This window comes from Camelus ferus, chromosome 18 (assembly GCF_009834535.1).
Source record: "Camelus ferus isolate YT-003-E chromosome 18, BCGSAC_Cfer_1.0, whole genome shotgun sequence".
NCBI classification, from domain to species: Eukaryota; Metazoa; Chordata; class Mammalia; order Artiodactyla; family Camelidae; genus Camelus; species Camelus ferus.
In genome coordinates this window covers 30093775-30107293 of record NC_045713.1, presented here as the reverse complement: position 1 = coordinate 30107293, position 13519 = coordinate 30093775, and the positions used below count along the sequence as shown (strand labels likewise).

At 41.5% G+C, this 13519-nt stretch overlaps 1 protein-coding gene across 7 annotated transcripts in view; it reads left to right on the top strand.

Moving 5' to 3' along the window:
- Window positions 1-13519, top strand: part of TNRC6A (trinucleotide repeat containing adaptor 6A) — a 175993-nt gene that overhangs the window by 130983 nt on the left and 31491 nt on the right. For all 7 annotated transcript variants that reach the window (XM_032460841.1, XM_032460843.1, XM_032460845.1 and 4 more), the window contains 2 exons: window positions 9227-11809; window positions 13137-13313. In XM_032460841.1, coding sequence (XP_032316732.1) covers window positions 9227-11809; window positions 13137-13313 — 2760 coding nt within the window. The remainder of the gene's footprint in view (window positions 1-9226; window positions 11810-13136; window positions 13314-13519) is intronic.

Sequence of the window (13519 nt, the reverse complement as noted above, 5' to 3'; positions counted from 1 at the left end):
TGTAAGGTGACTTTCCATCTTAATTTTAAACTGATGAATCACTTTCCCTTATGTCCTACCCATTTTAATAAACAGCATGTAGCTAAAATGGATTATAAGACTATGGCAAAGACCGAGTGTCTCCCTCCCCACCAAGTTCTGTGCTGAGCATTTGTACGTATCACTGCATCTGATCCTCAGCAGTCCTGTGAGGTGTGAGTCACTCTTGTCTCCACTTTTCAGTAGAGGATGCTGAGGCCCCGAGACACTAGGGCTTGAGATCACTCTGTTACCATGTGCCGTAATACAAAGACTGCCGCTCATGAAAATTATACTCAGAGTGCATGCATTCAGTTATTGCCTCAGAATGGCTTCTCTCAGCTTGGTAATGATTGTGAGGCAGAAAAGAAGTCTAGTACGTGATTACAATTTTCTCAAAGCCCAGCTTGTTTTGACGTGTTCTGATAGGTTCTGACGATTGGTTTGTCCATTCAGTTATCAAACTATTTGGACACCTTTACCACAAGCCATCTAGGGAGCTGAGGAGCATCAAGGTTCCCACACATGAAAACAGTAGCATATTGGTAACAAACAGAGTCTTGAGAGCCAAATGGACCTGGTTTTTAAATCCTAGCTTCACCATGTACCAGCGTATGTGACCTTGGGCAGGTTACTTAATTGTTTCCTCTGTCTGAGTCTCATCTGTGCAGCCTTTCCTAACCACGTAGAGTTACTCACTTCCTACCTCCGTGCTCTCACACATACCATGTGTACATGGTAATGCACTGTGATACTTCACAGCTAATAATATCAGAGCCTGGGCTCACGTCAAGATTTGTCTAACTCCAAAGCTATGCTCGTAACAACCATGCTGTGCTTTGGCAATCTGCTGATAGGTATGATAGGTAAGGAAGAAGAGGACACAGATGTGATTTTTCTAGTGTAATTAGAGAAGCACCTTGGTCTTGGAAAGGATGCCAACTTAAATTATCAACCTGAGTTAATACTTATTCCCTAACCCCCATGCCATCCATCCCCACACTTACTATCTGTGTGAACTTGGCCAAGTCACCTACTTATCTGCCCCTCTTTGTAATCTGTAAAGTGTGGACAGTAGTACCTGATCTAGGTTGCTTAGAAGATTATATTATGTGATACGCCAAAGCAGCTGGTTTAGTGCCTTATATATAAGCACTGAATGAGTATCTTTCCTGAAACTTTTACAGAACGATCTGCATTTTCAGGAGGAAGAGTCTGGTTTAGTCATTACGTCTAATGTCAAGCAATTAATAATTTGGTTTGAAGTTCATCTAGGCAGTCAGGTTTGAAGCAGATGTATTGAGTCGTCAGCATAAAAAAAAAGTGGTTAAAACATAGGAGAGGTTATTTATGCAACAAATGCTTGAGTACCTCCTGCAAGCTAAGCACTGGTAGTATGATAATAAACAAAACAAACAGGAAAGTGGGATAGTAAATTTAGAAAATATATGTTGAATATGCTTTTTCAGTTTGGGAAATGAAAGAACAAAGCTGTTTTTGAAATGGAAACAACAGGAGTGTAAGAATCTTATTTCTCAAAAATGGGTATGGGTCAAAAAACCCAAAAGCGTTGCAGGTATACATTCAGGTGAGAAGAAGGCCTAAGATGTGGGCATAGGAAGAAATCTTCAAAAAGGGCTGAGAAGGAAAAATATCCCGCCTGTTTCTGAAACAACTTTACGAAGGTGGACTGCCTTAATGGAAATAAGTAGGGTGCAGCACTCTGAGATTTGGAATTAAATCCCCAAACAACTAAAGGATGCAGAGGATGAAGGCAGAGCATTCTGCAGAAGAATCAGATTTGTGTTTTTGTCTTTTTTAAAACACCTGTGCCCCCTTGACCAGCATTTGTCACGTATTTACATTAAAATATCTTTGTAGGTGTTACTAGGAATGATAATAGAAATATTAGACACATAATAGACCATTGGGTGTCTGTGAATCAGGGAAGACTTCTTAGACAGGTGCATCCAGGCTCCTGAGGCGGGGTGGGTGGTGGTGGTGGTAGTAATGTAGTGACTAATCCGTGTGGGGTGCTTACTGTGACCCAGAAACTGTAAAAACATGTGTAATTCTCATTTTGCATACTAGATAGTATCACCCTCATTTTACAGGTTAGAGATTAACCTAGTGATCAATGAAGAGCAGCGTACTGGACAGTATAAACAGCATGAACAATAGCCCAGAAACACAAAAATTGTCTGTTGTGAATTATATGTAGTTCAGAATTGTGGGAACATAATCTTAACTTTTTATTTTTGTCTTTTTGTGTTTTTATTTGGCTTTTTTGTTTCCTGAACAGAGATAGGTAATGGAGTAGATTGGACATTTAAATTAATACATACACAGAAATTTACTTAAAGTTTTCATGGTAAAAATGAGGAATGCTGGGTACACTTCCCTTGTCCTCACATAATGCATTTCCCATTTATTCAGCACAATCAAAGGGGAAGGCTAGTGCCTAGATGACGTTAGTTATTTTCTAAATCGGAGCTCACACAAACTAAATGCCTTCACAGGCTAGCAGGTAAGTGGAGCAGAGGATGAACAGGAGTGATGGGAACTGTGGAAACTGTGTTAATTTTGCACCCTGCCTGACTACCTCTACATTCTCATTTTAAGTTTTGTAGAACCCTGTGCTGGTTGGGCCACACAGCTGTGCAGGCTTCGGCGCAGTTTATGGCTGTGCCTCACGCTCTTGGTGATGGCTTGCATTGTCGCTGCAGGGCCTCTTTCTTTGCAGCTGGTTTCTTAGAGCGTTAAGGTATCGGGGCCTGCCACTTCCCAGATAACCAGTGGTTTTGGGTGCCTGCAGGCTATGTGGTAATGGATTTTGGAGGACTAGTATGCTTCATGGGGCTGGCAGCAGTATTGTTCTTATGGGCCAGAATGTTCCAGCCCACATTTTATCATCCAGCTGATGTGGTTAATACAGAAAAGTTAAACAGCATGGCAAGTCCCCTTATAGCCTGTACCCACATCCAAAGGTTGTTAATACATTAAGTATACATATGTGTGCACACGTGTGCGTGATGTTCATTGCACTTCCATGGGTAATTTCTTAGGAATAAGGATAACCTTCTATACAGCTGTTAGACCATGATCACCCTTAAGCGAAGAGGGGTGTACTCAGCACTGTCCTGTGATATGTAGTCCATGTTCATATTTTTGCAGATCATACCAAGAATGTCTTTTTGTTTCTTTATAGTGTGGTGTCATTTATATAAAATAGAAAGTTTGCAAAAGTTACATTGCTTAGGGATGAATTCACATACAGCATTTTGCGTGGTCACCACTCAGTCACCCACTGGGAAAGAAAGGAGATGTATCAGAGAAGGGGTACACAGGCGTTTTCTACTAGATCAGTAGTGTATTTCTTAAGGTAAGGAGTATGTGAGTGTTTTTGTACTACTTCTTATAGCTTTTCATACATTTGAAAAAAATTTTTTCAAGAAGCTTAAGGACATTTGAACTGTAATGGTGAATGACTGAGAATTGGGGCTGTTTTAATGAAAAAATGTTAACATTAAAGTTTCCAGAGATGTTTAAAGATTAAAATGCTGCCCGTCCACCTCTTGACTGTCTGTTCAGTGCAGTTTACATCCTTGCTGTCCTGTAACTACCGCTTCTTGCTCTCAGCTTGTCCAAGGGTCTGTAAACATGCTCAAGTCTTCATAATCTTTGAAAGAAATACCTTTAAACTCTCATTCTTCTGAGGCTAACGTAGAACCTCTCTCCTCTGCTTTCTTTCAGAATGCTTAGAAGAGGGATCTGTGCTTGAAATCCCTAATACATCTCTTCAGTCCTCTGTAATCTGGCCCCTACTCCCTTGATTACGATAGCTCTCACTGAGGCCGCTGATCTTCTGAACGCTCAGTCTCAGACTTTGCCATTTGTATCTTAATAGATAGCTACATTTCTTATTATTGACCACATCCTCCTTTTTAAAGCTCTTTCATTTGTTCATTTTTCTTTGACCAGTTTTCAGATTTTATTTCCTCCAGGGCTTTGTTTCATCTCTCTCCCCAGTTTTAGGTTACTTGTCTGCTGGATATCTTCAGCTGATGTTGGGCCCCTCAGACTCAGCCTGTCCAAATTGAACTCATTACCTTGCTACATACCAGTTTCTCCTTCCAGATCCCATTGCTCAAAAGGTTGGCACCCCCAGTTCATCTAGTCACCCATCTAGAAATCTTAAAATCATGCATGACTCTCCTTCTTTCTCCATGCCTCACAGGCCAGTGGTTTACCATGCCCTGCTGATTTTAACTCCAGAGAAGCTCTTAACTTTGCTCTCTCTGCACTGCCACCACCATTGACCTGGTTCAGGCACTCACCGTCTGGTCTAGAGCAGCAGCCCTAAGAATGTCTTTTGTAGTTGTCTCCCCATCACCCCCACCCCATCTCAAACCAGAAACCAGTCATGACCCAGGCCTTGCACTTGGCTGTGGTATTGCTTTTGTCTTTGACCTAGAACAGGATGGTTTGCAGCCTGTTCGACTCAAGTTTTATTGGAAGGCTGCCATGCCCTTTCATTGACTTGTTATCTGTGGCTCCTTCCAGGCCATTACGGTAGAGTAGTTGCTGCAGAAACCATCTGGCTAGCAAAACTTAAAAATATTTGCTAATTGGGCCTTTACAGGAAAAGGTTGCCAGCTTCTGGACTAGAGGCTGGAATAACTGAAGAAAACATTTTAACTTTCTCACTCAAGTGCTATTTGAAATTGTGCATCTGAGATTCTCTCATATTCCCAATGATAACATTTCATACTTCCTGAAAATACAATAAAACCTAAATACTCTTAATTTCTGAAGGCCTTTCCCTTCTGGTGTGTTTGGAAGTCTTTAAAGCACAAAGCACATATATAACTATTTTGTTTGTTGCATGATACATATTTAATTAGAAACATATATGAATTTTTCTGGATCTAAATTCTTCCTGAATGAATTATGCTGTTTCTTTATAAACCCCTTGAATTACCACCAGTCTTTGCGCTACCGCCACGCATTCTCCTTGATCTTTCTGAATAGGTGCTATGTAATGCATTGCTGTATTCTCTTTTGAGGTGTGGTACTACAGCTGCCGTCAGTTCTCCTAAGGTAATTTTGTGTGAGAGTAGGACGCTGATGATATTTTGGGTTTCAGATGTTTCTCAGTCCAGTCTTCCAGATCTTAGTTTAAGATCTGTATTTTGCATTACACTCAGTAAAACTCAACTGTCCCCTTCCCTCCTGTCAGCACGGGCTCACAGTCCTACTGCTTCTCACCATTTCCTGGAAAAGTGTAATAAACATCTTTTACATAATGATGTTCTGTATGTTTATTCTCCAGATCATTTGCAGTGATGGGTTTTGGCTTCCTTGTCTGTAAGGGAAATATATTACTTGACTTCTTCCAATTCTGAAATAGTTTCTGACTCTGTGAAACGTTTTAGTTATGATTGCTGAGAAATCCTGCTCTCTCACAACTTTAGACTAGTATTTCTCGCCCCTCCCCAGCCCACCCCCCACAAACGTATTCAGATTTTTTCTATCTAAGCTGCAGTGTCTTTTAATAACAAAAAAAGGTCTTTGTGATCGATTCTTGGTAAATATAGTTTTTGAAATAGCCTTTTAATTTAGGTTTTGGGGAAAGGATCAAGTAGGTTCCAGACTAAAAATGGAATTTTAGCTAATAATTACTGATGGCATCTCTTATGTTCCTAAAGTGCATAGGGATATATAGCAAAAGGCAAGTGTAGACCGTCCCCAGCACCCCTCCAAACCAGGTCTTGACCAGGGAAATTTTCACTAACATTGTTAGATTAGTATGCAGAATGTATTGTGCTGTTTTCTGGGGGGTTTTACTTTTGATGTGTTCTGACATTTAAAAACTTTATTTTTCTTGTAAGTAGTTAAATCTATGTTTGCTTTGGTTTCTTTGCTTTTATGTATAAAAACTTCTCATTCACAGATAACTTCAGATTTCATCATCTAACACTTGAATCATTTAGAATTATTTTTGATAGGTTGTCTCATTTAAAAACATCTTTTTAAAGTACTGAATATTCCTTTTCTCTTCCTTATGTAAAATGCTAACCTTTGACATACCACCTTCAAATTATACTTGGGGGGTCTGCTTCTGGGTTACTTTTTCTGTTCGGTTGTTCTGGCAGTGCAGAGGTGTTTAACTGTTGCATGATAATAGTTCTCCTCTCGTTTGTTTTACATGAATTTTTAAATCACTTTAATCAACTTACAGACTCTTGTTAGAATTTTTATAATTGAATTAAACTTAGAAGGAACATTGTTACATCTGCCTATTGAGAAACAAGTTTCTGTACTTAATCAGGTTGTCTGCTCTGGCCTGCAGTAAAATTTAATGACACATGACTTCTTAAGTATTTTTGTTAGCTTTCTTCCCTCTTCTGTTACAGTTTTTGTGGCTCTTAAAATTTAGGATGTTTTTTCATCCCATTTTCTTGTTGGTATTCCCAGTGTATAGGAAAACTGTTGTTTTTTGCATGTTAACCTTTTTTGTTTCTTTGCTACTCTCTTTACCTCATTTTGGGGTCCTATTTCATCAATCAGTGCTTCTAGCACAAGGTTGGATAATAGTATTGATCACTAATATTCCCATCTTTTCCCCGTTGTTAGGGGAATACTTCTTATGTTTCCCTGTTCAATTCCAGATCCATTCCTTTATTCTCAACTTGGGAAGTTTTGTGTAACATTTATCTTATTTTCTTACTCCTGCTCTGTGAAAGTGGTAACACACACACACACACAAAGCAAATAATGGCAACAGAAATACTTTTGCCATAGTCCATGAGGTGATGATGATGATGGCTTGGTTGTTTTAGATTTGGAGAAAAGTGAATGGATTGGAGACTTGGTGATATTTTGGATTTGCTGTGTATAGGAAGGAATCAAGGATAAATATCAGGTTTTAGGAAACTTACTGAGATGAGGAAAACTAATAAAGAAGCAGGATTGTTCTTTTCTTTAGGGAGGAGGCACTTGTCAGGGTATAATACAGGTGTTAACATTCTGTTTGAGATATCTAAGTGAAGATTAAAGTAAGCAAGTTGTTATATGATTTCCAATTTTGTTCTTCATGAGAGAGGCATGGTGGAATGAAAAACATGTGCGTTGGAGACAGGACTGAAAAATAACAATCATTGATAACACGTTAATCAGTGATAATAATGGCCCTCATTTATGAAGTACCTACTCTGGATCAGATATGGTTCACTTTTAATCATTAATAAGTTAATCCTTTTCAACAACTGTGTGAGCTAGGTACTGTTTCTGTTCCCATGTGACAGATGAGGAAAGTAAGGCATTGAAAGATTGAAGATTTTACCTGTGGTCACACAGCTGTAAATGGCAGAGCAGCTTTAACCCAAGCGGTCTGGCTTCAGTTTTTGCTCTTAATCAATCACTCCACCAAACCGCCCTTATTTGGAGCACTTATTTGAAGCCGGCACTGAGCTAAATACTTTACCTATGACAGCAGGTTAACCAAACAGCCAGGTGAGGAAGTACAGACTGTTTCCATCCCCATCTTGCAAGTGTGGTCATACAGCTGCTCCACAGAGTCCAGACTGGAATCCAAGTGGCTCAAGTTCCAGCCATGTTCTGAGCCACCGTACTTTTTTACCTAAAGATGAATTCTGCCTTTCTCACCTGATTTTCTGCAAGTTAACCTTTGAGCTTTGACTTCCTCAGCTGTGCAGTGAAGGTAGCACCTGTGCTGTAGGGCTCTTTCAAGGGCTCACTGAGAATGTCGCACATAAAGCGTGTGCTCCAGGGTGCTGAGTGATGTTGCTGGTCCTGCAGGGGCTGGTCTGCTGGCTGGTTTTCACCCAGCAAGACGGACTTTATAGAACCCTCTATTTCATGAGAAAAATCCTCCTCGTGGGCACTGGGAGATGATAGACTTCACACGGCAGCTTAAAGCGGCCGAACGATTCTTAACCAGAATGGAAGCCACAGTCACTTACGGAACTTTAAAATATATGTATTTGTTGAATTACATGTACATTTTTGGTCTCTCTCCAGTCCTTTTCCTGATGCTCTTCCTAGGTCATTTTGCCACTTAACTATTGTGCTTTGAGAGAAACTGATGCAAGATGAACCTGATTTCCCATATTAGCAATACCCTCATAGTGAGTTACATCTTCTTTCTGGACCTACAACGCCTTGTAGTTGGTTCATTGCATCTGGGACATGACTTGAGCGTGTGCATTACTTATAAATGCTACATACGGTTCTGATTGCTGCTGTAGAGGAGAACTACAATATAAGCAACCCTCTCAAGACAGCCTAAATGCAAACACCTTATGCAGGTTAATATCTCTGAGGATTTCAAAGTACCAGATCCTTAAAAAGTGTTAGAAGCACTCGAACTGCCTGCCCTGTGTGAGGTGATAACATGTAGCAGTAAGTCTAAGATGATGTGATTATATGGCTGGTCATTTGATGTGCTCAGTGTTATCAGTTGATTTTTATAATCATAGTAACTGATCTTCAACATATCAACCATTTTTCTGTTCTCTTCTGATAAACATGGCTGTGAACGTAAATTAAGACATTTTTATGAAGGCATTTTTATTTGTATGCAGTGTTTTTCAGGATGAATATGAACACTAGCAAAATAGAGATACAATGGAAAGGGCTTTGTAATTCTTATACATTTGTTATAATACCCAAAACAGTTGTGTGAAAAAGCTATTCTAAAAAAGAGTGGATAGAAAAGGATTCTTAATATATTTCTGATTCATTTCGTGAAGTTTGGCCTATTCATGTCACTTATCCTTACCCATTTACACGCCAGCCCCTTTCCCGCATCAGGCCTCCGAGCTGGGTTGCTCTGTTACCTGGTACATCACTACCACTTAGACCTTCCTGACTCCAGAATTCTTTGACTTGCTGATAAGTTAACAGCTCATTCATTCAGGCAAGTATTTATTGAGGGGCTGTTATGTTCCAGGAACTGCTCTAGGCTCTTAGGATAATATCAGTGAACAAAGCAGCAAAATCCCTGCCTGTATGGAATTAATTATTGGACACGGAAGGTTGGGGGCTAGGATATAACCAGTGCCCTTGTAATTACACTGCCAAGTGTTGTATGTTGTTAATGTTGAGGAGCCGCACACATTTATAATATATTCATCATTTCCCCCCCAAATACCTCATATATTCTTGTGCTTCTCCTTTATTCTAGATATAAACCACAATACTTCAGGATCCCATTATGAGAATTCGCAGCAGGGACCTGTGTCTTCTACGAGCGACTGTAGCACAAACTGTAAGGATGCTGCTGTAAACGACTCCCCTGGAGCAGAAGCATGGCCCTCAGTCCCTGGCAGTGATCCAGAGGTGGCTTCAGAATGCATGGATGCTGATTCTGCCTCCAGTTCTGAATCAGAGCGAAACATCACTATCATGGCTTCAGGGAGCACAGGTGGTGAAAAAGATGGCCTTCGGAACAGCACTGGACTTGGATCCCAAAACAAGTTTGTGGTTGGTAGCAGCAGCAATAACGTGGGCCATGGAAGTAGTCCTGGGCCGTGGGGTTTTTCCCATGGAGCCATAATAAGCACATGTCAGGTCTCTGTGGATGCTCCTGAAAGCAAATCAGAAAGTAGCAACGGTAGAGTGAATGCTTGGGGCACTGTAAGTTCTTCATCAAATGGAGGGTTAAATCCAAGCACTTTGAATTCAGCTAGCAACCATGGTGCCTGGCCAGTATTAGAGAACAACGGACTCGCCCTGAAAGGGCCCGTAGGGAGTGGTAGTTCTGGCGTCAATGTTCAGTGCAGTCCCTTAGGCCAGATGCCTAACAATCAGAGTATTAACTCTAAAGTGGGCGGTTCTTCCTCCCACGGCACCTGGGGAAGCCTTCAGGAAACTTGTGAATCTGAAGTAAGTGGTACACAGAAGGTTTCATTCAGTGGTCAACCTCAGAATATCACCACTGAAATGACTGGACCAAATAACACTACTAACTTTATGACCTCTAGTTTACCAAACTCCGGTTCAGTACAGAATAACGAGCTGCCTAGTAGTACAGGGGCCTGGCGTGTGAGCACAATGAACCATCCTCAGATACAGGCTCCGTCGGTTATGAACGGCACTTCCCTTTCTCACCTTAGCAACGGAGAGTCAAAAAGTGGGGGCTCTTATGGTACTACGTGGGGTGCCTATGGTTCTAATTACTCTGGAGACAAATGTGCAAGCCCGAATGGCCAAGCTAATGGTGACACTGTGAATGCAACTCTAATGCAGCCTGGCGTAAATGGGCCTATGGGCACTAACTTTCAAGTTAACACAAATAAAGGAGGAGGTGTGTGGGAGTCTGGGGCAGCAAATTCCCAGAGTGCATCATGGGGAAATGGAAATGGTGCAAATTCTGGAGGAAGTCGAAGAGGATGGGGAGCTCCTGCACAAAACACTGGCACTAACATACCCAGCGTGGAATGGAACAAACTGCCTAGCAATCAGCATTCCAATGACAGTGCAAATGGCAATGGTAAGAAGTTTACAAATGGATGGAAATCTACTGAGGAAGAGGATCAGGGTTCTGCCGCATCTCAAACAAATGAGCAAAGCAGCGTGTGGGCCAAAACAGGAGGTACAGTGGAGAGTGAAGGTAGTACAGAAAGCACTGGACGCCTTGAGGAAAAAGTAACTGGGGAAAATCAGAGTAGAGATAGAAGAAAAATTGATCAGCACACATTACTCCAAAGCATTGTAAACAGAACTGACTTGGATCCACGTGTCCTGTCCAACTCTGGATGGGGACAGACTCCTATTAAGCAGAATACTGCCTGGGATACTGAAACATCACCTAGAGGGGAGAGAAAGACTGACAATGGGACAGAGGCCTGGGGAAGCTCTGCAACACAGACTTTTAACTCAGGGGCGTGTATAGACAAGACTAGCCCTAACAGTAATGATACCTCATCTGTATCGGGGTGGGGAGATCCCAAACCTACTCTGAGGTGGGGAGATTCCAAAGGCTCAAACTGCCAGGGGGGATGGGAGGATGACTCTGCTGCTACAGGAATGGTCAAGAGCAATCAGTGGGGGAATTGCAAAGAAGAGAAGTCTGCATGGAATGATTCGCAAAAGAGCAAACAGGGATGGGGTGATGGACAAAAATCAAACCAAGGGTGGTCCGTTTCCGCCAGTGATAACTGGGGAGAAGCTTCAAGGAGTAACCATTGGGGTGAGGCTAATAAGAAGTCTAGCTCAGGAGGTAGTGACAGTGACAGGTCCGTTTCTGGTTGGAACGAACTTGGTAAAACTAGTTCCTTTACTTGGGGAAATAACATAAATCCAAATAATTCATCAGGATGGGATGAATCTTCTAAACCGAACCCTTCCCAGGGATGGGGAGACCCTCCAAAGTCTAATCAGTCTCTAGGTTGGGGAGATTCATCGAAGCCAGTCAGTTCTCCAGACTGGAACAAGCAACAAGACATGGTCGGATCTTGGGGAATCCCACCAGCTGCAGGCAAACCTCCTGGTACAGGCTGGCTAGGAGGACCTATACCAGCCCCAGCAAAAGAAGAAGAGCCCACAGGCTGGGAGGAACCATCCCCAGAATCCATACGTCGCAAAATGGAGATTGATGATGGAACTTCAGCTTGGGGAGATCCAAGCAAGTACAACTACAAAAATGTGAACATGTGGAACAAAAATGTCACAAATGGCAGCAGCCGTTCAGACCAGCAAGCACAGGTACATCAGTTGCTACCATCGGCAAGTGCCATCTCAAACAAAGAGGCAAGCAGTGGCTCCGGTGAGTTTTTATTTTGTGGAGTCTGGTTGATTGCATTACAGAACACTTCACAGTATTGTGAGCCTTGTTTCAGTGTACTGTTATTCTAAGATTGGTTTAACAAAGTATTTGGATGTGCACACGGAGCTGCTTTTTTACTCTAATCCAGGAGAAGTTTATTGGGAAGGTGTTTACAGTCAGGGAACAGAGCTCTGCCTTTGGCTGTCAGTATTGGTTGTGAATTCCACGTATGCCGTTCTCTATCGGGAATGCTAGAGATGGCAGACAGAATTAAAGTGATGTCAGGTGGGACTGCTGTGCACCTCAGTTCTTCTGAGTCAAGCCGTTGCATGTTGGTTTTATTATTTAACTAAAATATCCCCCAAATGAAACAAGTATCTAAACACAATACTCACTAAAAACCAGGTACCATGTTTGGCCTTAGAAGGGATTTATTTAAACAGGGGATGAAATCCAAGTCTTTTGAATAGAGCATGTCTGTGTTTTTGCTTAAAACATTTGTTAATACGTTTGTAGTATGTTCCAGTTTCCTCTTACAGCGAGGAGCTGATTCCTGCCCTCTGCAGATGGGCTTGACAGTGACGTTTTCCATTAGGTACCATGGGGTTGCGTTGTCTTGGCTCTGCAGGTTTTACTGACTAGCCTCATTGTATGTAGAGACAGAAGTGTTTCCATGAACTAACCTTTTAGCACCTAATTTCTTCTGAGTATTGTTTAAGAATTTAGGTTTAATTCTTAGAAGAAACAGGTATGTATCTTAAGGGGAAGGCTGTTTTGGTTGGTTCTTTTAAACAAGAGGTTGATGGCTTGCCTTGGCTTGGCTTTGGACAACCTAATACAAAACTTTTTAAGAAGCATCAGATGTCCAGCATGTATAAAAGTAGGATACCTACCTATTATTAGTCTTATAGTAAATTGTTTTTCCAGAACAGTGATGTTGGAAGGTTGTACTTATGGTAAAAATTTTATACACATACTATTTCTCAGCTTGATCACCTGCCTTATTAATTCACTAGGTTTGGCTAGAGTGACTTGACTACCAGGAATTAAATTCATCTTCAAAGGAGGGTGACTTGCCATGGTTAAGGTTATTCAGAAGAATCTGCTGTACACCCAGAGTGCAATTATGAAAGGGGTGAAAAAATTCATATCGTTAAGTTAAATTATAGTAATGGGAAGTTATTTGTCTTCTTTACGGAAGACAGGTGCCACCCTTTGTGCCCATCACAGCATGTTTATTTAATACATAAAAGTGAAGGTCCTCCTCTTTTGTTCCCTTACTGCCCCCACCATATGCTGATGACTTCTTTCCCCACACTCTCTAAAGGCTGGGGTGAGCCCTGGGGGGAGACTTCTGCTCCAGCCACAACTGTGGATAATGGCACTTCGGCATGGGGTAAGCCCACAGACAGTGGTCCCAGCTGGGGGGAACCCATTGCTGCAGCGTCCAGCACATCCGCATGGGGCTCCGGCTCTGTTGGTCCGCAAGTGTTAAGCAAATCTGGTAAGTTACTGATAATTCCTTGTTCCACTTGTGTAGCAGTGATAACCTCATTGACTATAATTAAGTAATTGGTTAATCTTTATGTCATTAATAATGTATCCATCTATTATGCTGGGTGATTTCACTATTTGTTTGGTTCTGTGTATTTGTTAACATTGTTTGCTCTTTTGTCTTTCTGAATTTTCCTATCTTATTTTTCTTTGAAG